Raw genomic sequence first — 27,193 nt, forward strand, 5'->3', positions numbered from 1 at the left:
GCGTCACGTTTCGGGGCGTAGAAATGCCCCCACAACAACAGACTGGCATGCAACAAGTCAGTCATTGAAATAACCAGCATTGAAAGTTAACGAAGAAGAGGGAGAACGTCTCAGGTTACGTATGTAACCCTGGTTCCCTGAGGGAACGAGACACTGCGTCCTGAAACGCTATGGGGAACGCCATTGGCGGGCCGCACTCTGAGTCATAGTCCAACGTCCAATGAGAAACGGGAGTGACGTCACAGGCGCGGTGACGTCATCGACCAGGAAGTATAAAAGCACGTGCGTTTGAAGCCGGCGTCAGCTTCAAAGGAATGAAGCGAGCGCAGCAGGGATGCGGGAATTATGGTCCGAGACGCAGTGTCTCGTTCCCTCAGGGAACCAGGGTTACATACGTAACCTGAGACGTTCCCTTCCGGGAACTCTACACTGCGTCCTGAAACGCTATGGGGAACGAGGTATCAACGCCCCCATAATTTCCGCACCCTGCCTAGTGTCTGCTAGAACAAGGGGGGAAAAACAGCGTTACAATACAATACAAACCTCAGCCTGGGGAACCTGCCAGGACATGGGTGGTAATACATCTCTGACTGTGGAGCCCACCAGATCAGAGGGAAAAGAGAGACCTCGGCCCTCGAGCCCACGAGATCATGTCATCCTTCGTCTGGTCTCGCAAGACCGAGAAGGGACAGTGTCTAGAAATACTTACCTGATGAGACACTGTGGTAACTCCGCCTGGTGAACTTGCCAGGACGCGAGTGGTAATCCACCTCTGTCTGTGATCCATCACCAGACAAGAGGGATAATGAGCCTCGGCCCTCAGGCACTCGAGGAGAGATGGTGGTCCTTTGTCTGCGTTACAGCCAGTACAAGAGGGACACGAGAAGTGCCTGGTGATCTTGCCAGGGCACTGGAATTCATCTCTGTCTGTGATCCACCACCAGACAAGAGGGATAAATAGACCTCGGCCCTTGGGCACACGAGGATAGTGTTCTCGACCGCTGCCTGTCCTGAGACCAGCGCAGGGGGAGAAATGCTCCTCGGCCCTCAGGCACTCGAGGAGAAATGACGGTCCTTTGTCTGCGTTACAGCCAGTACAAGAGGGACGCAAGAAGTACCTGGTGATCTTGCCAGGGCACTGGAATTCATCTCTGTCTGTGATCAACCACCAGACAAGAGGGATAGAATAGGCCTCGGCCTTCAGGCACACGAGGCTAGTGTTCTCAACCGCTGCCTGTCATGAGACCAGCGCAGGGGGAGAAATGCTCCTCGGCCCTCAGGCACGCGAGGAGAGATAGTGGTCCTTTGTCTGCATTACAGCCAGTACAAGAGGGACACGAGAAGTGCCTGGTGATCTTGCCAGGGCACTGGAATTCATCTCTGTCTGTGATCAGCCACCAGACAAGAGGGATAGAGTAGGCCTCGGCCTTAGGCACGCGAGGCTAGGGTTCTCAACCGCTGCCTGTCATTAGACCAGTGCAGGGGGAGAAAAAGCTCCTCGGCCCTCGGGCGTACGAGGAGAGATGGTGGTCCTTTGTCTGCATTACAGCCAGTACAAGAGGGACACGAGAAGTGCCTGGTGACCTTGCCAGGGCACTGGAATTCATCTCTGTCTGTGATCCACCACCAGACAAGAGGGATAAGAGACCTCGGCCCTCAGGCACACGAGGATAGGGTTCTCGACCGCTGCCTGTCACACGACCAGTGCAGGGGGAGAAATGCTCCTCGGCCCTCGGGCACTCGAGGAGAAGTGGCGATCCATTGTCTGCGTTATAGCCAGTACAAGAGGGACGCAAGAAGTGCCTGGTGACCTTGCCAGGGCACTGGAATTCATCTCTGTCTGTGATCAGCCACCAGACAAGAGGGATAGAATAGGCCTCGGCCCTCAAGCACACGAGGCTAGGGTTCTCAACCGCTGCCTGTCAACAGACCAGCGCAGGGGGAGAAAAAAGGGTTCCTCGGCCCTTGGGCACGCGAGGAAAGATAGTGGTCCTTTGTCTGCATTACAGCCAGTACAAGAGGGACGCAAGAAGTGCCTGGTGACCTTGCCAGGGCACTGGAACTCATCTCTGTCTGTGATCCACCACCAGACAAGAGGGATAAGAGACCTCGGCCTTCAGGCACACGAGGCTAGGGTTCTCAACCGCTGCCTGTCACACGACCAGTGCAGAGGGAGAAAAAGCTCCTCGGCCCTCAGGCACACGAGGAGAAATGGTAGTCCATTGTCTGCGTACAGCCAGTACAAGAGGGACATAGGAAGTGCCTGGTGATCCTGCCAGGACACTGGAACTCATCTCTGTCTGTGATCAACCACCAGACACGAGGAATACAGGCCTCGGCCCTCGGGCACACGAGGCTGGAAGGAATGTAGAGGAGAGTCATACGCCTTTGTCTGGGGAAATTTGCCAGAACAAAAAGGGGTAAAAACTCTTTTCCTTACTCGAAGGAAAGCGCCTTTTTGACCTCTTGAGCCTAGCCTTAGTGCTAGGGCTGAAAGATGACTGAGCCCGGAGTGGCTCTGAGGTCTAGTTCGTAGAATCTGACGAACATGAGAGGTGAGGACCAACCCGCCGCACTGCAGATGTCCTTGATTGGGACACCTGCCATCAGAGCTTTGGAGGCTGCGACGCCTCGAGTTGAGTGAGCCTTGACTCCCATCGGGGATGGGAGACCAGAGGACTCGTATGCAGTAGAGATGGCATCAACGATCCATTTACTGATAGTAGGCTTGGAAGCCGGGCACCCCCTCTTAGGGGGGCCGTAACAGACAAACAATTGCTCTGATTTACGCCACAGGGCAGCTCTGCGGACATAAGTGTCTAGTGCTCTTACTGGACACATTAAGTTATACTTCCTCTGGTCGTGCTCCACGAATGGAGGAGGATAAAACGCTAGCAGCGTTATTGGCTGTGGTGTTACTGAGGGGACCTTGGGTGTGTACCCAGCTCTTGGGTAGAGGAATGCTTTGGCCAACCCTGGGGCAAAGTCAATATAGGAAGGGGCCACTGAAAGGGCCTGCAGGTGACCGACTCTCTTAAGAGATGTTAGCGCCAACAGCAGTGCTGTTTTTAGGGTAAGCATCCGATCGGAGGCCTCCTCCAGAGGCTCGAAGGGAGGCTTACACAGCGCTTCTAATACCACAGCCAGGTCCCATGTAGGGACTCTCGGTCTTGCACGAGGCCTCAGCCTGAGTGCACCGCGGAGGAAACGTGAGACCAGGGGGTTTCTGCCCACTGAAAGGCCGCCCTGAGGGGCGTGGTAAGCCGATATAGCCGCCACGTACACCTTCAGGGTGGAGTGAGCTAACCCAGCGGACAAACGAGTTTGCAGGAACTCCAGCACTGTACCGATCGGGCAGTGGACTGGGTTTGAGTGGCGTTCGTGACACCATGACGCAAACAGGTTCCACTTTAGGCCATAAAGTTTCCTCGTAGAGGGAGCTCTGGATTGAAGGATGGTCTCAGCAACCTCGGTTGAGAGACCAGCTTCTATGAGTTGTGCCCCCTCAGGGGCCACACCCATAACTTCCATTTCTCTGGGTGGGGGTGGCGTATTGCGCCCCCAGCCTGAGAAAGAAGGTCGCTCCTGACAGGAATCTCCCATGGAGAGCCGTCGAGGAGGGCGATTATATCCGAGAACCATACTCGGGCCGGCCAGTACGGGGCTACTAGCAGCAGCCGTACTCCGTACCGGCGCACTCTTTCCAGAACTCCCGGGAGCAGAGCGATCGGGGGAAAAGCGTACAGACGAAGCCTCGGCCACGTCTGTACCATGGCATCCAGTCCGAGAGGAGCTGGAGGAACTAGAGAGTACCAAAGGGGACATTGAGATGTCTCCTGAGTCGCAAAGAGGTCCACCTGGGCTTGACCAAAGACTCTCCATATCTGCTTCACCACCTGAGGGTGAAGCATCCATTCCCCGGGCCTCAGCCCCTGCCTCGACAGGACGTCTGCTCCCACATTGAGACGTCCAGGAATGTGAACTGCTCTCAATGAGAGAAGCTTCCCTTGTGACCACAGGATGATCTGGTACGCCAGCTTGTATAAGGGGCGTGAACGCAGACCTCCCTGGTGGTTTATATAGTAGACCACCGCCGTGTTGTCCGTGCGGACCAGCACGTGACGGTTTCTCAGGTCTGGAAGGAAATGCTTCAGAGCCAGGAACACTGCCAACATTTCTAGGCAATTTATGTGCCAGGAGTGATGCTGGTCGTTCCATAGGCCTTGGGCGGAGCGGCCACTCATGACCGCTCCCCACCCGGTGAGGGATGCATCTGTCGCTAGCGTGACGCGGCGGCAAGGAGCTCCCAGCGCTGGACCTAGTAATAGGAACCAGGGCTTTTTCCACATGACCAAGGCACGTAGGCAGCGCCGCGTGACCTTGATCTTGCGGAATGGGTTCCCCCTCGGGGAAAACCCTTTGGTTTTGAGCCACCACTGCAGTGGTCTCATGTGCAGCAGTCCAAGAGGTATCACGTTGGATGCAGCTGCCATAAGACCTAACAGTACTCGGAACTGTTTGACAGTGAGTAGCAGGCCTAGCTTGACCGCATTTGCTGCAGTAAGGATCGACTCGATCCGAGCAGGTGACAAACGTGCCTGCATGGTGGTCGAATCCCAGATTATACCTAGATAAGTGGTTCTCTGTAATGGAGACAGCACACTTTTCTTGGCATTGAGTCTCAACCCCAGCTCTTACATGTGAGCAAGAACAACATCTCGATGTTGAGCTGCTAACTGTTCCGAACTGGCTAGGATGAGCCAGTCGTCTATGTAGTTGAGTATGCGGATGCCCTGGAGTCGCAAAGGAGCCAGAGCAGCATCCACACGCTTCGTGAAAGTTCGGGGAGAGAGCGCTAGGCCGAACGGAAGAACTCTGTATTGGTAAGCTTTGCCCCTGAAAGCGAACCTGAGAAACTTCCGGTGTTGAGGAAGGATGGAGACGTGAAAGTATGCGTCTTTCAGATCTATCGTGACAAACCAGTCCTCGGACCTGATTTGAGACACGACCTGTCTGACAGTCAACATTTTGAACTTCAGTTTTCTTACTGAGAGGTTTAGCTGTCTGAGATCTAAAATGGGCCGCAGGCCTCCATCCTTCTTGGGAACAATGAAGTACCGGCTGTAGAACCCGGATTCTCTGTGTTGAGGAGGGACCACCTCGATGGCCTCCTTCCTCAGGAGAGTATTCACTTCCTGTTCCAATACCAGAGCCTGCTCGGGGCCTACCAGAGTAGGAAATACCCCGCTGAAAGGTGGCGGCTTGGCGCCGAATTGAATGCGATAGCCTTTCTCTACAGTACGCAGGACCCACATAGAAATATTTGGCAGTAGTTTCCACGCTGCCAGAAATTCTACTAAGGGAACCAACCTCTTGAGGCTGGTTTCTGGATTTATTTGGAGAGCTACCTCGGTGGCCTGTAACAGCGAACTGGCAGGATGCACCTGAAGTAAGCGCTCTGGAAACCCCCGTGGGGGTGGCGAACTCTCTGGTTCCGCTACGTTTCCGGGCGGAAAGACCGGAGAAAGATGTTCGCGGGAGACTGCCGCGCCCTGTAACACCGGCAGGGTTAGCTGACGAATCTCCTGAGGGCCCCGAAGAGAGGTGGTCACCGTACGAAGAGAGGCGGTGAAGCACCTAAGTCTTCGAGAGGGGCTGCCCTCATTGGCCCTGTGGTACCGCCATCAGGGCCATTTAGCCGAGGACCTCTTAGACTAAAGCACGACCCTTAGATCGGGCTTAGTCTTTGAAGCCCCCAGTCAGGAGTGTTGCCAATCCCGCCCTCTAGGTCTCACCGGAGGGAAACGGGCTGCAATGCTCCTAATATGAGCCTCTTATGTGAGGAGCTGGTACACGGCTGGGGTTTTTATGCTCCCGTCCAGCAGCCCCGACACGTGTGCAATTTGCCCATCAAGCCTGAAGTTATTTTAGGCGGCCTGGAAAGCAAAGACGGAACTTTTAAGGATGATGCCAGGCTGGGTGACAGATAGCTGACTAGCGTCTGTTCAACCCGCGGCATCATCTTTTCTTTCTAGTTTTTCCCCTGAACTAGACAGCTCAGTGTGCAGATCGGGGAAGAACAGAAAGTTCCGCTTTGGAAGTGCTAACTTAGCTACTGCATTAGTCAGCACGTCCAACAGCTCCTCATACCGAGGCGATCAGGGGGGGGGGGGGGCGGTTGAATACTTTTGACAACGTTCTCCACATCAACCTCCTCGGAGGAAGATAGGGGAAGTGTTGAAAACTCTTTCTGGATGGAAGTAACCGCATGCGGGCTTCCTTATCCAGTAGGAGATTTACCGATCCACCAGATAGGGAAGGAGATAGGGGATCACCCGTCTCACTACCTCTAGTAGATCTAGCTGCGATCCCCACGAGTGCAGCTGCCGCTCCGCCTCGACGGAAGCGGGGCCAGACCCGCAGGGAACACTAACGAAAGCCCCCTCCTCAAAGAGGGCTTTCCGGGAACGGAGCAACCGCAGCGGCATTCGCTCGCACTGCGGGCAGCCAGCCCCCTCAAGGGCTGACCTAGCGTGCTCCGCTCCCAGCAGACCACACATAGATCGTGTGTATCCCCACCAACAATGGAACGTTGGCAGGGAGGGACACACTTTCTATGTGGCTGCTGAACCGCCTTTCTTCTTTCGTTCTTAAAAGAACGTTTTCCCCCAGGCATACTGCTCAAAATAAAGTAGTGCAAACTGGCACTGAAAAACAGCAGTATGGGACAGACAGACAATAGACATAGAGCGCTCTCGCTGAATGACAAAAGCTGACGCCGGCTTCAAACGCACGTGCTTTTATACTTCCTGGTCGATGACGTCACCGCGCCTGTGACGTCACTCCCGTTTCTCATTGGACGTTGGACTATGACTCAGAGTGCGGCCCGCCAATGGCGTTCCCCATAGCATTTCAGGACGCAGTGTAGAGTTCCCGGAAGGGAACAAGCAGTAAGTCAGTAATTTGTTCGCGAACGTCGCAAATGTATGTAACAACAACGGCGTCTGCATAAGCACCTTTTAGCAAAACGCCGAGTAAATCAGTCTGCGCTTTGTTTCCCGGCGGACCGTAAATAAACGCGACACTCGCGTGTTCCGGAAATCCGATCAAATTCAACTAATCAGATGACGACTTCAACTGTATCCGAAATCGTCCCCTATACCCTATTCACTATTCCCTACATTAGTCCACTCGTACAGTTCACTTGAAGGAGTGAATGAAAACGAGTGAGTGAATTCGGACGCTAAGTGCACCGGAAGGACTGCCGCATTTGCATAGTATTGCTTACTGTTTAACAATCATTTAAACAGACAGTTCGAGTAGTAAGATTAAAGGATTTATCTTGAACTATGTCAAGGAGTTTACGTATAAACCCTGGATTTAACAATTTAATAATCAATTTCCAACGAATTTGTACCTGTGTTGTATGCTGTATTACGCAGTGGACGAGCGCATTGTAAAACGAACGGATGGATGATTCAGCTGCGGGCGCCATCATCTGTCGAGACGCGGGAATTCAGTCGGCGCGCGACTCTCACAGTGCATTATGGGGCAGTCGTGGCATAACGGTGAGAGAGTCGGACTTGTAACCCAAGGGTTGCGGGTTCGAATCTCAGGTCCGGCAGGTGAGACTGAGGTGAGACCCTTGAGCAAGGCACCCAACCCCCAACTGCTCCCCGGGCGCCGCAATATGGCAGCCCACTGCTCCAGGTGTGCGCACTTGGATGGGTAAAATGCAGAGTACAAATTCCCTTCCCCTTTCCCCTTGGGGGCAGCCGTGGCCTAATGGTTAGAGAGTCGGACTTGTAACCCAAAGGTTGCAGGTTCGAGTCTCAGGTCCGGCAGGGATTGTAGGTGGGGGGAGTGAATGTACAGCACTCTCTCCACCCTCAATACCACGGCTGAGGTGAGTCCCTTGAGCAAGGCACCGATCCCCCAACTGCTCCCCGGGCGCCGCAGCAATGGCTGCCCACTGCTCCGGGTGTGTGTTCACGGTGTGTGTGTTCACTACTGTGTGTGTGCACTTGGATGGGTTAAATGCAGAGCACAAATTCCTTGTATGGGTCACCATACTTGGCCTCACTTCACCCCCTTTCCCCCCCTTTCCTTATGGGTTATCTCTAGCTGTTGAGCGTACATCGGTTGTACACTCGTAGTAATGCTTACCATTCAGTATAGTTTCGTTGCTGTCCGCCATGTTGAAAGGTCAAAGTTTATCCCATCTCGGCAGCTCGGGTATCATAAAAAAATTTGAGCTTTCCAGTGGAAATTACAACGTGAGTGGGTGTTCATGTGCAATTTCGATGTCGGATTTTGGTATTTACCATAATTACGATAGCACATGAAGGCAGCATTAGAGGCTGTGTTTAAAATCATATCCTATACACTCATTCACTATTCCTTACACTAGTTTACTTTACCAAGTGAAGGAAAGGAAGTGAGTGAATTTAAACTCTGATGAACACCTGATCATAACAAGCAGAATCACTAAAGGGCAGAGAAACAGGCACAGAAAAAAAGAGAAACAAGCAGAAACACAAAAATAACTTCCAGCTTCAGTTAAAGACACTTTCACACTGAGTGTGAAACTAGTTTATTTTGATTAAAAATTACAACATTTTTCTTGAAAATATTAAAGTTTGTAGTTACCGTTGTTGAGGTCAGGTCTGCTTTAGTTGTACCCTTGAACTTTAACTCTTAAAATAAGATCAGGTTATGTTGTAATGAAGTCATATTATACTGGACTGATTTCTGATCTCATCCAGTGTTAAATACTAAATTATATGGGTGTTTTTGCTCTTTTACACTTATTTTTTGCAGTAAAAAAACTAGTGAGAAGTTAGCCCAGTGTTACAGACATCAACAATCAGCACAAGAATCTCAACAATGGTGACAGAAGTTTCATTCTGCAATGCATGCTGGGTGCCAGAATAAAATGAAACGCCCAGCATGCAATGCAGCGTGAATACATTATGCAGCTGAATGGTCTTACTATTTTCTTCATTTGCATGTATTGTTTTGTTGGTATTTTTGTTGTGACTTTTTGTAGCCTGATTTGTGATATTAAAAGTCTCTCTCACTCTTTGTAATTGCTACCATTGTTGAGATTCATATGCTGAATGTTTATGTCTGTGTTTCTCAGTAGTGCAGGATGTGTTTAAATATTCTTTACCATAACTGATTGCTGGTGTAACTTCTGTCGTAGTTTCACAGTGGTGGTAATAAAAGGTTTGTCTGTACTGTTAATGTAGTACATTCAGTTTGGCATTTGATACAGAATGAATGTAGAAAATCTATGAACACTTTTTTTGTCAACAAATAACCAGCCTTCAAAAATCATTTATTTGCTTTGTATTCACTGTAATATGCTTTGTAAACACACAGTTAGAACAGCCAAATAAATAACTGAAATTAAAAGAAGAAGGTCAGAAGCCCGGTTTGAAGCAAACACTGACCACAAAAATGGTAATCCAGACCAAACATTTTTAATAAAACAAATATCTGAACCTCTGTTTAACATGAACTGTGTTCATGTTAAAAAATATTAATTTAGAAACTTAATTGACAGCTGGCTATAGGAAGTTGGTTTCTTTTAGTGTAAATGTTTGACCTACAGTAACTAGCTGGCAACAGTGTTGCCAATATATTACTGTAAAATGCCTGGTAAGTTCTAACAGTGTGTCTAATGAAATAAAGAGGGGTTGAGAGTCCACACTGTTACAGCTCAATGGACCACTTATAGCCTAATGAGAACATTGACGCAATATCAATCTGTCTATAAAGTTAAAATAAACTGTTCACAAACCATTTTGGCTTACTCGTGCATTTTAATTTACAGAAGAGCTTGATCTTATGATCAAGGAAGGTGAAAAATAGTGGGATTTTTGGGTGATGTAAGTCAATAGGGAGTCAAATTACCTTGGATCAAGTGGATTATAGAGAACTAATTGTTGACACACTTATGAAACATGCACAATATGATCAGGAATGTCTGTTAGAACGTATATAGGGTCTTTATTGATTCATGTTGACTTTAAGAGTAGTAACTCTCAGAAGAAGTTCCTCAGAAGACGCTCACTAGTGCAGCCTAGAAAGTTTATGGGGAATAGAAACAGAAAACCGGGAATGATCCTATTGAAAAATGAAATATCTCCTTTAACCAGTTCAGTCAGTTGATAAATGAGTTTTGATGATTAGGCCCGCTTTAAAGCGTTTTCATATCTAGCTCATTTGGAGTGTTTGTTAAGGAACCTAGAGCATTTTCTCCCTTCATTCAGTTTGTTTAGGCCTATATGAACATGGCACATATTGGCATCAGCTTGCGCAATCTACAGTTTCATGACAGAACTTGGCATTACTTGGGGGACTGCCTTGGTGGCTAGCTCCTATAACTACCCAGTGCGAAAGCCCTTATCGTATCAATTTAAGTTTCTTTTTCGAAACAATCAACGTCTTACTACACTTAAGTGCGGCACACACTACAAGATAACTGGCTAATTTTGAGACAAATTCTGCTCTTCCGGCAATTTTAGGTAAAGTTTGGATTATCTTGATGGCTCTACAGATAATCTTGTCCCATTTTCTTGTCAAGTGGTGTGTGTTAAGTGTAACTGAATCGTTCAGAAGAATTTCAAGGGCCGCACTGATTTCAAAATTGCAACTAGTTGAATATTTACGATCAGAAATCTTGTTGTGTGGAGGGATCTCCCAAAGACAAAGGTATAGATGTCGTATAGTGTCTGTGAAACTGTAAATTGCCACGTGAAATGATACGATTCCCAATCAAAAAGTCAGTTGATGGAAGATGGAAGTATTACTCACCTCCAGCTCGCTCTGTAAATGTAAAATCCACATTCACGCCATTTTAACAGTCTAATGCAAAACTTAATTACAACGTAATCTGTCAGTCACATCATGGCACTCCACACACTATAGGAACAAAACTGTTAAATCTAAGATTTTGGTAGCTCTGTTATTTTACAGTCTTGTTCCTTATCAATTATCAGCATAACAGTGAAAGCTAACACCATGTTTCCTGATGATATCTCCAAAGGGTAACATGTAATACATAAAAAGTAATGACCCTAGTACTGAGCCTTGAGGTACTCCATACTGCACTTGTGAGCGATATGATACCTCTTCATTCACTGCCACAAACTGATGGCGGTCAGATAAGTACAGTTTGAACCATGACAATGCACTTCCACTAATGCCAACATAATTTTCAAGTCTATTCAAAAGAATGTTGTGGTCAATAGTGTCAAACACAGCGGTAAGATAATGAAGAGATAAGTACAGTGTGAGTATATATTGTATCGTTATGTTTGTGGTCTCTCACATTTCAAAAACCTAATACAATTTAAAAAATCCTTTAGTGTGGGCCAGCATTTAGTCAGCCTTAGTCAACTTGGCTTAATGAGGGTGTCCACATGATAAAGCCCTGGACTATTTTAGTCTTTATTATAGTCTTTTCATGTGTTTGCATCAAAACCACGCACCCTCTGTGCTGATCTTCCCTCACAGTGTGACTATATGTGTATGTTTTATGGGTATAATCTGATTCATCTCAACCTGTGGCCACCCATGTTTGTTTGCTCAGCCCCCTCAAAGGACCCCATTGGTACACCACATATGCTAGAGCCGGGCTGCGGTCGTTTTAACACAGGCCTGAATATTCCCCTTCCAATCATCTTTATAAAAACGCTCCATTTACTGGACATATGAGTGTACGTGACGTCCGTGACGGAAGTGCTATGTGAATGAATTTTCTCTCAGGCACACGGCCAGCTTTTCAATTGAATCTAAAAATAACCCAGCGTCTTTCTTTTCTCCTTTCTTTAACAGTGCGGCAAAGCTGCGGAGAACTTTGACAAATTCTTCACCCGCACGCAGCCCATGCTGACCCCTCCAGACCAACTGGTCATTGCCAACATCGACCAGAGCGAATTCGCCGGATTCTCTTTCATAAACCCAGAGTTCATTCACCCAGCATCGCTTCACAGTGTGGTATGAGACGACCCGATGAAGAAGAGGACTGCCTGTCCAATTCAAACTAATAACCACATCCATGTTATTTATGAACTCACCAAATCTTTGTAGACAGTTGAATACCCTTTATCTGAACATATCTGAACTGAGGAGGGCTGGAGAAGGGGGTTTGATGGCTGAATGGAAATATATCATAAAGGGAGGGCAGTATCTAATGGAGATGATGTGAGATCTGTTGAGCATTTTAAGGCACCACAGACTCGTTCCCGACAAATGTATTCTTTTATGAGGTTCCACTTCGGTTAGGATGCTGCTTGTGTAGGCAGTAGACAGAAAGGCAGCTCTCTAGGCTTTGAAACAGAGCCATTACGTCCACATAGTAATGACAGTTCATCTAAATGTTATGTGCAGGCCTAGTATATTTTACCAAACATATATTTTTGAAGGTGGATATGTTGAACAATCCCTTTTTCCAGTCCTCAGATTCTTTGTGTGTGAAGCATGCTGACATGAAACAGGTTTTTGTGTCCTATTCCTTATATCCTCTACTGCCATTTCTAATGTTCCTGAATTATATATTTGTAAATCTAAAAAATATCTTGTTATAGGAGTGCCAAAATATAACTGCATCAAAAGGTTTTTTATATCCAGCTCTATATATGCATATCGATTTCCTACTAGATCTCTTGGTGGTGTCCCTTATCTTGGGCTGAAACTTGAACCCTTATCGCTCCTCGAGTTTTAGCATGACAACTTCCAATCCTGTCACTGCCTGCTCGCCTGGTTCCTTCATATTCTACATAGACAATTTTTTCTCTCGCTCTAAATGTGTGAATTGTGAATCCTCGTTGGTAATGTGTAGGCCTACGCACCCACAGAATCCTGCAGAGAATTAGATCACCTGTCCTACTCATCTGCATGTTTGTTTTTCTTAAATACTTCTGATTATCTAATACTGTTATTTAACATATTTTACTATGATTGAATCCATCCCGCAGATTTTCTGTCATGATCAGCACAAAAAAGTCTGCAGATTCTTCCTGGGCCTGATAAAGAGTATACATTTCAAACCCAATTGGCATATAATTATTATGCTAAAGAAAACTACCACTGCTACAACATTAAGAACATGTAACGAGACAAAAAAGATGCTGTACTTTGAATTGTAAGTCTGCAAAACCTGTCCAGGACATATTTCACCCCAGAAAAGATTTTACAAGCGTTAATTTATTTTTTGCATTGTGACATTTTCAAGACTGTTAAGCACTGTCAGTCTGTTAAGTCCTAGAAATACCTTAAATGCTAAATAAATAAACTTGTTTACCCTTACTTTAATGTGTAAAACTGTGAAATGAAGATGATTTGTTTACTGTACATTAAGTATTTATAAATCACGGTAGTCTTGTATGTGCTGCTTATTATTTGACAATAATGAGAATTACCACTGAGAACAAAGAAATATGTGATTAAAATGTGCATAAAAATTATGCCACAATGCAAAAACTCCTAATGGTCTTTAAATACACTTTCTTTTTATATAACTCCCTAATGCCCAACATGATTTGGTGACAAATGTTAGTGGGGGTGGGAGGTCAGTTATGTATAACTTCTATTATAACCCTGTCTCTGGTAGTGTTTCTGTCCTTTGGTGATCAATACTCTTCGTGTTAAACTACTTGTTCTTATCAAAGGGAGCTTTCCAGTATATATCGGATATTTTTATCTTTTTAGGTCTTAGTTTACGATCATCCAGCATTTTTGCTCTGTGAGTACTTTTACGTAGAGCGCTATGTTTACTGTTACACTAAAGGTACACTATATATACCAAGATTTTTGTAAATACAGAGAAGGCGTACATTATCCCGCAGATTTTATACTAAGAACTGAATGTGCTTTTACTAACTTAGATGGTTTCTATGTTTAGACGATCCAAAAAGACTAGTTTGGATAATTTGAGATAGCTTTGGTATCTGCAAACCTTTGTTATATGTGCTCTGTTTTCTATGCTGATAGTATATAAGTGTAGGAGCTGTATGTAGACTGACTGGGCTCTGTGGATGTTCTCAGTGCTCCTACATACTGTATGTGTGTTTGTACTGCAGCTGCTGTGTGCATGTGGGGCAAATCGGCGCATGCAAAACGTGTTGCATGATTCCAGGAATCCGGAGTCCTCTAGCATGGAATGACTGTCACACCGAGTACCATATCGGTCCCACCTCAGCTCTCTTCCTTTGTGTTGTTGCTTACATTTCTGTTTAGTTTCAGTCGGTGGATGAAGATTTAGACTCTGTAATGCGTAGATTCTGACCACTGCTGTGCAACCTTGTCTGTGTGACAACAGGGTAAAGATGGGAAGTCAATTTTACCACACTTCAGACATCATTTCATGTATTCTAGTAAAAAAGTACCTCAGAAATGCTGTATTTACACATTAGATGATTGCTCGGTTTGGGCTCTAGTCTTGTGCCAAGCCCTTGGTGGAAATACTGTAGTTATCAGGTGCACCATTGTTGAATTTCACCACTGAATTGTCAGTATGAACACATTGTAATTTTTCAGTATATATTTTAGATATTCAATAGACCTGATGTTTGAAGCCCCTGTGTATGAAAAAAAAAACAAGTAGATTTTCCAAGTGTTTATTTCTTCATCCCACGAAGTAAATGGATACGTGATGAGTGGAAACAGAGCCGGTCCCCTTATGAAGTGATTCAGAAAGTTTTTAAGCGATTGTCTTGCAGGATGCAGATTAACACAAGTGTCTCACATTGAGAGTATTTGGGAATGTAACATTCACGTGTTGATTGTGGGTTTTCTGCATGTGAGGCGGCATTCCAACATTCCCTGGACATATGAAGTATATGAACATTCCACCCAGCCATTTCTTATTAGAGATTCTATCAGGAATTCTAAATATATATATAATTATCTTTATTATTATTAAATATTCCAGGACAGTGTTTTAGTTTGAATATGTTACTTCACTCATCTTTGTTTTTCTTTACAAAATTTTGTCCCTTTGTTCTTTGTGAAGGATAATGTGTATAAATAAATGTATGACAAAAGTGATCATGTCCATGTTTTAGTTCTTCAGACGATGGGGTGACGGGGTTTGTTAAGCACATTCTTCATTAATGCTGTCATTTTGAACATGGAAACAGTACAGGACATGTACAGACTAAAGGCAACTAAATCCAATATGTCACAAAAGTGAGTACACCCCTCACATTACAGCAACCATTTTAGTATATCTTCATATAGCAGCATAGATTTATTGTCTTCTGAAAATAACTCAACATACAGACATTTTTTTCAAAATAGCTGGCAACAAAAGTCAGTACACCCTAAGTGAACTTGTCCAAAGTGTCAATGTATTGTGTTAGCACCATTGTTATCTGGCACTGCCTTAATCATCCTGGGCATGGAATTGGCCAGAGCTGCACAAGTTGTTGCTGGGATCCTCTTCCACTCCTCACAGAGCTGCTGGACATTAGACACATAGTGCTCCTCCACCCCTTACACTTGAGAAAGCCTCACAGGTGCTTAATAGGGTTCAGGTCTGGAGACATACTTGGCCACCCCATCACCTTCAGCTTCCTTAGCAAGGATGTTGTCATCTTGGTGGTGTGTTTGAGGATCGTTATCATGTTGGAAAACTGCCGTTCAGCCTAGTTTCTGGAGGAAAGGCATCATGTTCTGCTTCAGAATATACAGTACATAATGGAATCCATGTTTCCCTCAATGAACTACAGCTCCCCAGCACCAGCAGCACTCATGCAGCCCCAGACCATGATGCTACCACCATCATGCTTGACTGTAGGCAAGACACAATTTTCTCGGTACTTCTCACCAGGGCATCGCCACACATGCTGGACACCATCTGAGCCGAACATGTTTATCTTATAGTCTCATCACACCACAGGACATGGTTCCAGTAATTCATGCTCTTGGACAGGTTGTCTTCAGCAAACTGTTTACGGGCTTTCTTGTGAGCCAGCTTTAGATGAGGCTTCCTTCTGGGATGACGCCTATGTAAACCGACTTGTTGCAGTGTGTGGCGTACGGTCTGAGCACTGACAAGCTTACCTTCTGCTTCTGAAACCTTTAAAGCAATGCTGGCAGCACTCATGCATCTGTTTTTAGAAGCCAGGTTCTGCACGTGACACACAGAACGAGTGCGCAACTGTTCCAAACCTGTAAATAACAAGTCAACCTGTTCTGAATGAAACCCATCTTGGAAAACCTCTGCATGACCCTGACCACTGTGTAACGTAGTTTCAGGGTGTTACTGAACCTCTAATAGCCTTGGCCATCTTTGTGGAGAGCAATAATTCTAATTCTCAAATTCTCAGAGAGTTCTTTGCCCTGAGATGCCATGTTGAACATCCAGTGGTCAGTATGAGAGAATTGAACTTAAAGCACCTAATTTGAACTGCTCTAATACAAGACATAGCTTTTTATGGTCCTGTCAAGCAGACAAAAACATAAACATGATGAATAGGAAATGTGGCTTTCATGGTTAATCAATATTCTGCTGTTATCACTTAGGGTGTACTCATTTTTGTTGCCAGCTATTTTGACAGTAATGGCTGTAATTGACAATAATGTTGAGTTATTTTCAGAGGACAGTAAATCTATACTGCTGTACAAGCTGCACATTGACTACTATAAGTGTCATTTCTATAGTATTGTCCCTTGAGAAGATATACTAAAATGGTTGCTGAAATGTGAGGGGTGTTCTTACTTTTGTAAGATACTGTACACCCTTTCATGGAAACAGTATACCCTGGTGGCTGTGGCCTCTTTCAGCAGGATAATGTGCCCTGCCACAAATCGAAAATGGTTCAGGAATGGTTTGAGGAGCACAAACGAGTTTGAGGTGTTGACTCTGCCTCCAAATTCCCCACATCTCAATCCAATCGAGCATCTGTGGGATGTGCTGAACAAACAAGTCTGATCCATGGAGGCCCCACCTCGCAATTTAAAGGATTTAAAGGATCTGCTGCTGCCAGACACCCAGCACACTTTCAGGGGTCTAGTGGAGTCCATGGGCTGTTTTGCCAGCCAAAGAGAGACCAACACAATATTATTAAGGTGGTCATAAATTTGATATATCCAATATTTTTATATCTTTTTAAGTAGTAGTTTGTGATCATCCTGCATTTTTGCTCTGTGAGTACTTTTACGTAAACAAAGCTTTGAAAAAACTAATGTGTTTCTGTTTATGCAAATTATCCTTATATTTTATTTGTTAAGAAAACAGGTCTTTCGAGTTATATTGAGGGCACACATGTTCATTAATGAAGAGTGGGTCTTTTCCATAAATTATTATAATTTAGGACATTTAAGCCAATAAATGTTTGTTGCATTCGGTTCTATAATGGTTTTTAAAGATTGTCTGGCATGTGGATAAGTTTCAGTATCTTTACATGAAACTTGCTTTGTTTCAAAACAACTGAAAGTAACTTGAGTTACTCTGATTGTTGCGATCAGGCAACTCTTTGGAAGTCTTTCTGAATTATTTATTTCAAGACCAAGTTCATAAGAGTTAGCTTATTTGTTTGTTAATTCTATGGCACTGGATGCTATGTAGCCTATATTTTTAATTCTCCAAAAAGACCCAGCTCATAAAAGTCATTTGTCGTGAATCGGACAACATTGATTACCCAGTATATTTTTGATACAATAAAAGAAACTATTTAACCCAGACAGAATAGGCAGAGAAAAACCTTATCAGGTAGAACCCAGGATATCACAGGGTCAACTTAAAGACCTGGACTCGGGGACCATTGGGGACCTTTGACGGAGTAAATATCTGAGGTGAAGAACACATCAGAACTGTAACAGCTCATATGGCTGAAACATAATAATTAATATAACAATGTGCACTATATACAGTAAATATAAATAAAAGTTAATATACAGTCAAACCAAAAATCATTCAGACACCAGATATAATTTTTTATACTTTTTTACTAGTGGGTGCAGGACACTATAGTTAATTTATGTAAGTGATAGCAAAATAAACTGTGACTTAAGTATACACAAAAATACTTCACACAGTGGACTACCATTAAAACTGATACAAATTTTGGACCAAAAAATTTGGTTTGACACTTTGACCTGACCATGTTTTGTTACATGCCAAAGTTCTATCAAATCTGACATTATCAAGAAGAATTTGTTCTGACGCAGTTTACTTGAGTTCTTGAATCTGGTCATATTTTATTAGCATTTTCTAAACTGAAAATGGTGTCTGAATAAATTTGGGTTTGACTGTAATTCATTTGTGATTATCAAGATGAATTTGTTCTGACACAGATTAACTCTTGAGTTCTTGTCATATTTTAGCTACCATTTTCCAAACTATAGTGAATAAATGGTGATAATGTGAGAAATGTTGAAGCTGTCTAAATAAATTATGGTTTGACTGTAAATAAACATGAGAAATGTAAGAAAACATAGTAGAAATAGATCTTTCGAGTTATATTGAGGGCACACATGTTCATTAATGAAGAGCGTCTTAGGTTACGTATGTAACCCTAGTTCCCTGAGGGAACGAGACGCTGCGTCATACAACACTATGGGGAACGCCATTGGCGGGCAGCATTCTGAGTCATTGTCTAACAACCAATAGAACGGCGGGAGTGACGTCACAGGCGCGGTGACGTCAGCGACCAGGAAGTATAAAGCACGTGCGTTTGAAGCCGGCGGCAGCTATTTAGGTATGAAGCGAGCGCCGCAGGGTGCGGGAATTATGATCCGAGACGCAGCGTCTCGTTCCCTCAGGGAACTAGGGTTACATACGTAACCTGAGACGTTCCCTTCCGGGAACTCGAGCTGCGTCATACAACGCTATGGGGAACGAGATGTCAACGACCCCATAATTTCCAAGCCCTGCCTAGTGTCTGCTAGGAAAAGGGTGGAAGAAAGTTGTGTCTGGTAGACCTTGCCAGAGCATAGGAAGAGACTCGGCCTGGGGGTATTGCCAGGTCACGAGTAGAATGAGCCATTGTCTAGTATTCCACGGACAAGAGGGCAAGTGTTCCTCGGCCCTCGGGCACACGAGGAAGGTAGTAGACCTCTGCCTGGTCGCCAGCCAGAGCCAGAGGCACTCCTCGGCCCTCAGGCGCACGAGGAGTCTTAGTCTTTTGTCTGGGAAAGGCCAGAACAAGAGGGACCGAAATAACCATTGTCTAGTGTTCCACGGACAAGAGGGTGTGTGGTCCTCGGCCCTTGGGCACGCGAGGACAGGGTACTCAACCTCCTAGAGTGCTCCTCGGCCTTCAGGCCCATAAGGAGAAGTGGTAGTCCTTTGTCTGGGGTACCGCCAGAACAAGAGGGACTGAAATGACTCGGCCTGGTGACCTTGCCAGGACGCGAGAGGTATGAGCCTTTGTCTAGTATTCCACGGACAAGAGGGCAGTATGATCCTCGGCCCTTGGACACACGAGGAAGAATGATACACCTCTGCCTGGTAGCCAGCCAGTGCAGGAGGTACTCCTCGGCCCTTGGGCGCACGAGGAGTCTTAGTCCTTTGTCTGGGAAGGGCCAGAACAAGAGGGACTGGAAATGACTCGGCCTGGTGACCTTGCCAGGACGCGAGAGGTATGAGCCTTTGTCTAGTGTTCCACGGACAAGAGGGCAATGTAATCCTCGGCCCTTAGGCACATGAGGCAGACAGTGATATGCCTCTGCCTGGTAGCCAGCCAGCGCAAGAGGTGCACGAGGCACACGAGGAGTCTTAGTCCTTTGTCTGGGAGAAGCCAGAACAAGAGGGACTGAATACACTCGGTCTGGTAACCTTGCCAGAATGCGAGGGGAATAAGCCATTGTCTAGTATTCCACGGACAAGAGGGCAATATAGACCTCGGCCCTTAGGCACACATGAAAAGTGGTAGACCTCTGCTTGGTCGCCAGCCAGAGCAAGAGGTGCTCCTCGGCCCGCGGGCGCACGAGGAGTCTTAGTCCTTTGTCTGGGAAGAGCCAGAACAAGAGGGACTGGAAATGACTCGGCCTGGTAACTTCGCCAGGACGTGAGAGGTATGAGCCTTGGTCTAGTATTCCACGGACAAAAAGGCAGTGTGATCCTCGGCCCTCAGGCACACGAGGATGCAGTTCTCTACCGCTGCTTGCCATGTGGCCAATCGCAGGGGGAGAAATACTCCTCAGCCCTTAGGCACTCGAGGAGAAACATGGCGAAAGGACTTCTCTTCTTTTTTGTAAAAAGAATGCGCCTTGAGAAGTCTCCTCCTGGCTAGGGAGGGGGCTGAATCTCTTTCAGGCTTAGCTTCCTTGCTAAGGCGAGAGAACAAAGGAGCCCGGAGTGGCTCTGAGGTCAAGTTCATAAAATCTGACGAAAGTCAGAGGCGAGGACCAACCCGCAGCATTGCAGATGTCCAGTATAGGGACATCTGCCGTCAGAGCTTTGGAGGCGGACAAGCCTCGAGTAGAGTGAGCCTTGACTCCCAACGGGGATGGGAGACCAGAGGACTCATAAGCTGTAAAAATGGGATCTATGATCCATCTACTGATTGTAGGCTTTGAAGCCGGGCACCCCCTTTTTGGAGGGCCGAAACAGACAAAAAGTTGCTCTGATCTACGCCACACGGCAGCTCTGTGGACGTATGCATCTAGTGCTCTAACTGGACACACACAGTTATACTTCCTATGGTCGGACTCCAAGAATGGAAGAGGATAAAACGCCTGAAGCGTAATTGGCTGTGGTGCTAGGGATGGGACCTTGGGAACGTACCCAACTCTCGTGTAGAGAAATGCTTTGGCCATCCCTGGGGCAAAGTCAATATGTGAAGGGGCCACTGAGAGGGCCTGTAGGTCCCCAACTCTCTTCAGAGAGGTGAGAGCTAGCAGCAGCGCTGTCTTTATAGTAAGCATGCGATCTGAGATCTCCTCTATGGGCTCAAATGGAGGCTTGCATAGAGCTTCTAGCACCACGGCCAGGTCCCATGTAGGAACCCTCGGTTTCACTCGAGGCCTCAGCCTGAGTGCACCGCGGAGGAAACGAATGACCAGGGGGTCTCTGCCCACTGAGAGGCCACCGTGAGGGGCGTGGTAGGCAGATATAGCCGCCACGTACACCTTCAGGGTGGAGTGAGCTAGCCCCGCGGAAAAGCGAGTTTGTAGGAACTCCAGTGCTGTACCTATCGGGCAGTTAACTGGGTCTAAACGGTGTTCGCGACACCATAGAACAAACAGGTTCCACTTAAGGCCATAAAGTTTCCTCGTAGAGGGAGCTCTGGATTGGAGAAGGGTCTCAACAACCTCAGTTGAGAGACCAGCTTCTATGAGTTGCGCCCCCTCAGGGGCCATACCCATAACTTCCACCTTTCTGGGTGGGGGTTGCAGATCGTGCCCCCAGCCTGAGAGAGGAGGTCCCTCCTGACGGGGATCTCCCAGGGAGAGCCGCCGAGGAGGGCGATCAGGTCCGAGAACCATACTCGGGCCGGCCAGTACGCGGCTACTAGCAACAGCCGCACTGGATACCGGCGTACCCTTTCCAGAACTCCCGGGAGCAGAGCGATCGGGGGAAAAGCGTACAGACGAAGCCTCGGCCACGTCTGTACCATAGCATCCAGTCCGAGAGGAGCTGGAGATACTAGAGAGTACCAGAGGGGACATTGCGATGTCTCTCGAGTCGCGAAAAGGTCCACCTGAGCCTGGCCAAACAATCTCCAAATCTGCTTCACTACTTGTGAGTGAAGCATCCATTCCCCGGGCCTCGGCCCCTGCCTCGACAGGACGTCTGCTCCCACATTCAGATGTCCAGGAATATGGACTGCTCTCAGGGAGAGAAGTTTTCCTTGAGACCACAGGAGGATCCGGTACGCCAGCTTGTAAAAGGGGCGTGAGCTGAGACCTCCTTGGTGATTTATGTAATAGACTACCGCAGTGCTGTCTGTACGGACCAACACGTGACGGTTTCTCAGGTCTGGAAGGAAACACTTCAGGGCCTGGAATAGGGCCAGCATCTCTAGGCAATTTATGTGCCAGGAGAGATGGTGATCTCTCCATAGGCCTTGGGCTGAGCGGCCACTCATGACCGCTCCCCAGCCGGTGAGGGATGCATCTGTTGCTAGCGTGACGCGGCGACAAGGAGCTCCCAACACCGGACCCTGAGAGAGGAACCAGGGTTTCTTCCACATGGCCAAGGCACGTATAGGCAGTGCGGCGTGACCTTGATCTTGTGGAGTGGGTTTCCCCTCGGGGAAAACCCCCTGGTTTTGAGCCACCACTGAACATGTACAGCAGACCAAAAGGTATCACGTTGGATGCTGCTGCCATAAGACCTAACAGTACTTGACCGCATTGACTGCAGTAAGGATCGACTCGATCCGAGCAGGTGACATTCGTGCCTGCATCGTGGTCGAATCCCAAATTACACCTAGATAAGTGGTTCTCTGTAGTGGACAAAGCACACTTTTCTTGGCGTTGAGTCTCAACCCCAATTCTTTCATGTGAGCGAGAACAACACCTCGATGTTGAACCGCTAACTGCTCCGAGCTGGCCAGGATCAGCCAGTCGTCTTTGTAGTTGAGTATGCAGATGCCCTGGAGTCGCAGCGGAGCCATAGCAGCATCCACACACTTTGTAAAAGTTCGGGGTGAGAGAGCTAGGCCGAACGGAAGTACTCTGTATTGGTAAGCTTTGCCCCTGAAAGCGAACCTGAGAAACTTCCTGTGTTGAGGAAGGATGGAGACGTGAAAGTATGCGTCTTTTAGATCTATCGTGACAAACCAGTCCTCGGACCTGATTTGTGACACGACATGTTTGACAGTTAACATTTTGAACTTCAGTTTCTTGACTGAGCGGTTCGACTGCCTGAGATCTAAAATGGGCCGAAGCCCTCCATCCTTCTTGGGAACAATGAAGTACCGGCTGTAGAACCCGGACTCTCTGTCTTGTGGAGGGACCACCTCGATGGCCTCCTTCCTCAGGAGAGTTTCTACTTCCTGTTCCATTACCAGACCCTGCTCGGGGTTCACCCCGAGTCAGGAATACCCCGCTGAAAGGTGGTGGCTTGGCGCCGAATTGAATGCAATAGCCTTTCTCTACAGTGCGCAGGACCCACGTAGAAATATTTGGCAGTAGTTTCCACGCTGCCAGAAATTCTACTAAGGGAACCAGCCTCTCGAGACTGGTTTCTGGATTTATTTGAGGAACTAATTCGGTGACCTGTAACAGCGTACTGGCAGGATGCTCCTGAACTAGTTTCTCTGAGGACCCCCGTGGGGGTTGCGAACTCTCTAGGTCCGCTACGTTTCCGGGCGGAACGGCTAGAGAATGATGTTCGCGGGAGATTGCCGCGCCCTGTAACACTGGCAGGGTTAGCTGACAGATCTCCTGAGGGCCCCGAGGGGGTTTGGTGACCATAAACTGTGGTGCAACGCAAACCCCCTTGAGAGGGTCTGCCCTCATCGGCCCTGAGGCACAACAGTCAGGGCCATTTAGCCGAGGACCTCTTAGATTGGAGGACGACCCTCAGGTCAGGCCTCTTCTTAGAGGCCCCCGGCTTAGAGCGTCGCTGGCCCCGCCCTCTAGGCTTCGCCGGAGGGGCGCGGGCGGCAACACTGTTTTTGTGCCTCTCTGTATGAGGAGCTCGTACACGGTTGAGGCTGCTTCCGTCTAGCAGCCTCAGAGGAGTAAACGCGGCGAGGAAGATACGTCCGGAACGCCGCCGCCTGCTTACGGGCCTCCTGGTGCCTGGCGACAACTGTGTCGACTGAGGCACCAAAGAGGCTGGTGGGCTGCAGGGGGGCGTCCAGAAGCGTAACCCTGTCCTTCTCTTTTAACTCAGACAGGGTCAGCCACAGATGCCTCTCCGCGGCCACCAGGGCTGCCATAGACCGCCCAACAGTGCGGGCGGTCTCCTTGGTGGCGCGGAGAGCGAGATCTGCCGTACGGCGCATATCCATGACATTAACTTCCTCGCCATTGCTAAACTCCTTCAGCAGGTCGGCTTGGTAGGCTTGGAGAATTGCCATGGTGTGGAGGCAAGAACCAGCCTGACCTCGATCCGAGCAGGTGACATTCGTGCCTGCATCGTGGTTGAATCCCAAATTACACCTAGATAAGTGGTTCTCTGTAGTGGAGAAAGCACACTTTTCTTGGCGTTGAATCTCAACCCCAATTCTTTCATGTGAGCGAGAACAACACCTCGATGTTGAACCGCTAACTGCTCCGAGCTGGCCAGGATCAGCCAGTCGTCTTTGTAGTTGAGTATGCGGATGCCCTGGAGTCGCAGCGGAGCCAGAGCAGCATCCACACACTTTGTAAAAGTTCGGGGTGAGAGAGCTAGGCCGAACGGAAGCACTCTGTATTGGTAAGCTTTGCCCCTGAAAGCGAACCTGAGAAACTTCCTGTGTTGAGGAAGGATGGAGACGTGAAAGTATGCGTCTTTTAGATCTATCGTGACAAACCAGTCCTCGGACCTGATTTGTGACACGACATGTTTGACAGTTAACATTTTGAACTTCAGTTTCTTGACTGAGCGGTTCAACTGCCTGAGATCTAAAATGGGCCGAAGCCCTCCATCCTTCTTGGGAACAATGAAGTACCGGCTGTAGAACCCGGACTCTCTGTCTTGTGGAGGGACCTCCTCGATGGCCTCCTTCCTCAGGAGAGTTTCTACTTCCTGTTCCATTACCAGACCCTGCTCGGGGTTCACCCCGAGTCAGGAATACCCCGCTGAAAGGTGGCGGCTTGGCGCCGAATTGAATGCAATAGCCTTTCTCTACAGTGCGCAGGACCCACGTAGAAATATTTGGCAGTAGTTTCCACGCTGCCAGAAATTCTACTAAGGGAACCAGCCTCTCGAGACTGGTTTCTGGATTTATTTGAGGAACTAATTCGGTGACCTGTAACAGCGTACTGGCAGGATGCTCCTGAACTAGTTTCTCTGAGGACCCCCGTGGGGGTTGCGAACTCTGTAGGTCCGCTACGTTTCCGGGCAGAACGGCTTGAGAATGATGTTCGCGGGAGATTGCCGCGCCCTGTAACACTGGCAGGGTTAGCTGACAGATCTCCTGAGGGCCCCGAGGGGGTTTGGTGACCATAAACTGTGGTGCAACGCAAACCCCCTTGAGAGGGTCTGCCCTCATCGGCCCTGAGGCACAACAGTCAGGGCCATTTAGCCGAGGACCTCTTAGATTGGAGGACGACCCTCAGGTCAGGCCTCTTCTTAGAGGCCCCCGGCTTAGAGCGTCGCTGGCCCCGCCCTCTAGGCTTCGCCGGAGGGGCGCGGGCGGCAACACTGTTTTTGTGCCTCTCTGTATGAGGAGCTCGTACACGGTTGAGGCTGCTTCCGTCTAGCAGCCTCAGAGGAGTAAACGCGGCGAGGAAGATACGTCCGGAACGCCGCCGCCTGCTTACGGGCCTCCTGGTGCCTGGCGACAACTGTGTCGACTGAGGCACCAAAGAGGCTGGTGGGCTGCAGGGGGGCGTCCAGAAGCGTAACCCTGTCCTTCTCTTTTAACTCAGACAGGGTCAGCCACAGATGCCTCTCCGCGGCCACCAGGGCTGCCATAGACCGCCCAACAGTGCGGGCGGTCTCCTTGGTGGCGCGGAGAGCGAGATCTGCCGTACGGCGCATATCCATGACATTAACTTCCTCGCCATTGCTAAACTCCTTCAGCAGGTCGGCTTGGTAGGCTTGGAGAATTGCCATGGTGTGGAGGCAAGAACCAGCCTGACCTCGATCCGAGCAGGTGACATTCGTGCCTGCATCGTGGTTGAATCCCAAATTACACCTAGATAAGTGGTTCTCTGTAGTGGAGAAAGCACACTTTTCTTGGCGTTGAATCTCAACCCCAATTCTTTCATGTGAGCGAGAACAACACCTCGATGTTGAACCGCTAACTGCTCCGAGCTGGCCAGGATCAGCCAGTCGTCTTTGTAGTTGAGTATGCGGATGCCCTGGAGTCGCAGCGGAGCCAGAGCAGCATCCACACACTTTGTAAAAGTTCGGGGTGAGAGAGCTAGGCCGAACGGAAGCACTCTGTATTGGTAAGCTTTGCCCCTGAAAGCGAACCTGAGAAACTTCCTGTGTTGAGGAAGGATGGAGACGTGAAAGTATGCGTCTTTTAGATCTATCGTGACAAACCAGTCCTCGGACCTGATTTGTGACACGACATGTTTGACAGTTAACATTTTGAACTTCAGTTTCTTGACTGAGCGGTTCAACTGCCTGAGATCTAAAATGGGCCGAAGCCCTCCATCCTTCTTGGGAACAATGAAGTACCGGCTGTAGAACCCGGACTCTCTGTCTTGTGGAGGGACCTCCTCGATGGCCTCCTTCCTCAGGAGAGTTTCTACTTCCTGTTCCATTACCAGACCCTGCTCGGGGTTCACCCCGAGTCAGGAATACCCCGCTGAAAGGTGGCGGCTTGGCGCCGAATTGAATGCAATAGCCTTTCTCTACAGTGCGCAGGACCCACGTAGAAATATTTGGCAGTAGTTTCCACGCTGCCAGAAATTCTACTAAGGGAACCAGCCTCTCGAGACTGGTTTCTGGATTTATTTGAGGAACTAATTCGGTGACCTGTAACAGCGTACTGGCAGGATGCTCCTGAACTAGTTTCTCTGAGGACCCCCGTGGGGGTTGCGAACTCTGTAGGTCCGCTACGTTTCCGGGCAGAACGGCTTGAGAATGATGTTCGCGGGAGATTGCCGCGCCCTGTAACACTGGCAGGGTTAGCTGACAGATCTCCTGAGGGCCCCGAGGGGGTTTGGTGACCATAAACTGTGGTGCAACGCAAACCCCCTCGAGAGGGTCTGCCCTCATCGGCCCTGAGGCACAACAGTCAGGGCCATTTAGCCGAGGACCTCTTAGATTGGAGGACGACCCTCAGGTCAGGCCTCTTCTTAGAGGCCCCCGGCTTAGAGCGTTGTTGGCCCCGCCCTCTAGGCTTCGCCGGAGGGGCGCGGGCGGCAACACTGTTTTTGTGCCTCTCTGTATGAGGAGCTCGTACACGGTTGAGGCTGCTCCCGTCTAGCAGCCTCAGAGGAGTAAACGCGGCGAGGAAGATACGTCCGGAACGCCGCCGCCTGCTTACGGGCCTCCTGGTGCCTGGCGACAACTGTGTCGACTGAGGCACCAAAGAGGCCGGTGGGCTGCAGGGGGGCGTCCAGAAGCGTAACCCTGTCCTTCTCTTTTAACTCGGACAGGGTCAGCCACAGATGCCTCTCC

General features: G+C 48.2%; 1 protein-coding gene across 1 annotated transcript in view; it reads left to right on the forward strand.

Annotated features, from left to right (window-relative positions):
* LOC141337518 (protein kinase C alpha type-like) overlaps positions 1-15,057 on the forward strand; it is a 57,159-nt gene extending 42,102 nt beyond the window's left edge. Inside the window, exon 10 of the mRNA XM_073843361.1 lies at positions 11,845-15,057. Coding sequence (XP_073699462.1) covers positions 11,845-12,012 — 168 coding nt within the window. The 3' untranslated portion in view covers positions 12,013-15,057. The remainder of the gene's footprint in view (positions 1-11,844) is intronic.
* The last annotated feature ends 12,136 nt before the right edge of the window (positions 15,058-27,193 follow it).

Source organism: Garra rufa, chromosome 1, assembly GCF_049309525.1.
Source record: "Garra rufa chromosome 1, GarRuf1.0, whole genome shotgun sequence".
NCBI lineage: Eukaryota > Metazoa > Chordata > Actinopteri > Cypriniformes > Cyprinidae > Garra > Garra rufa.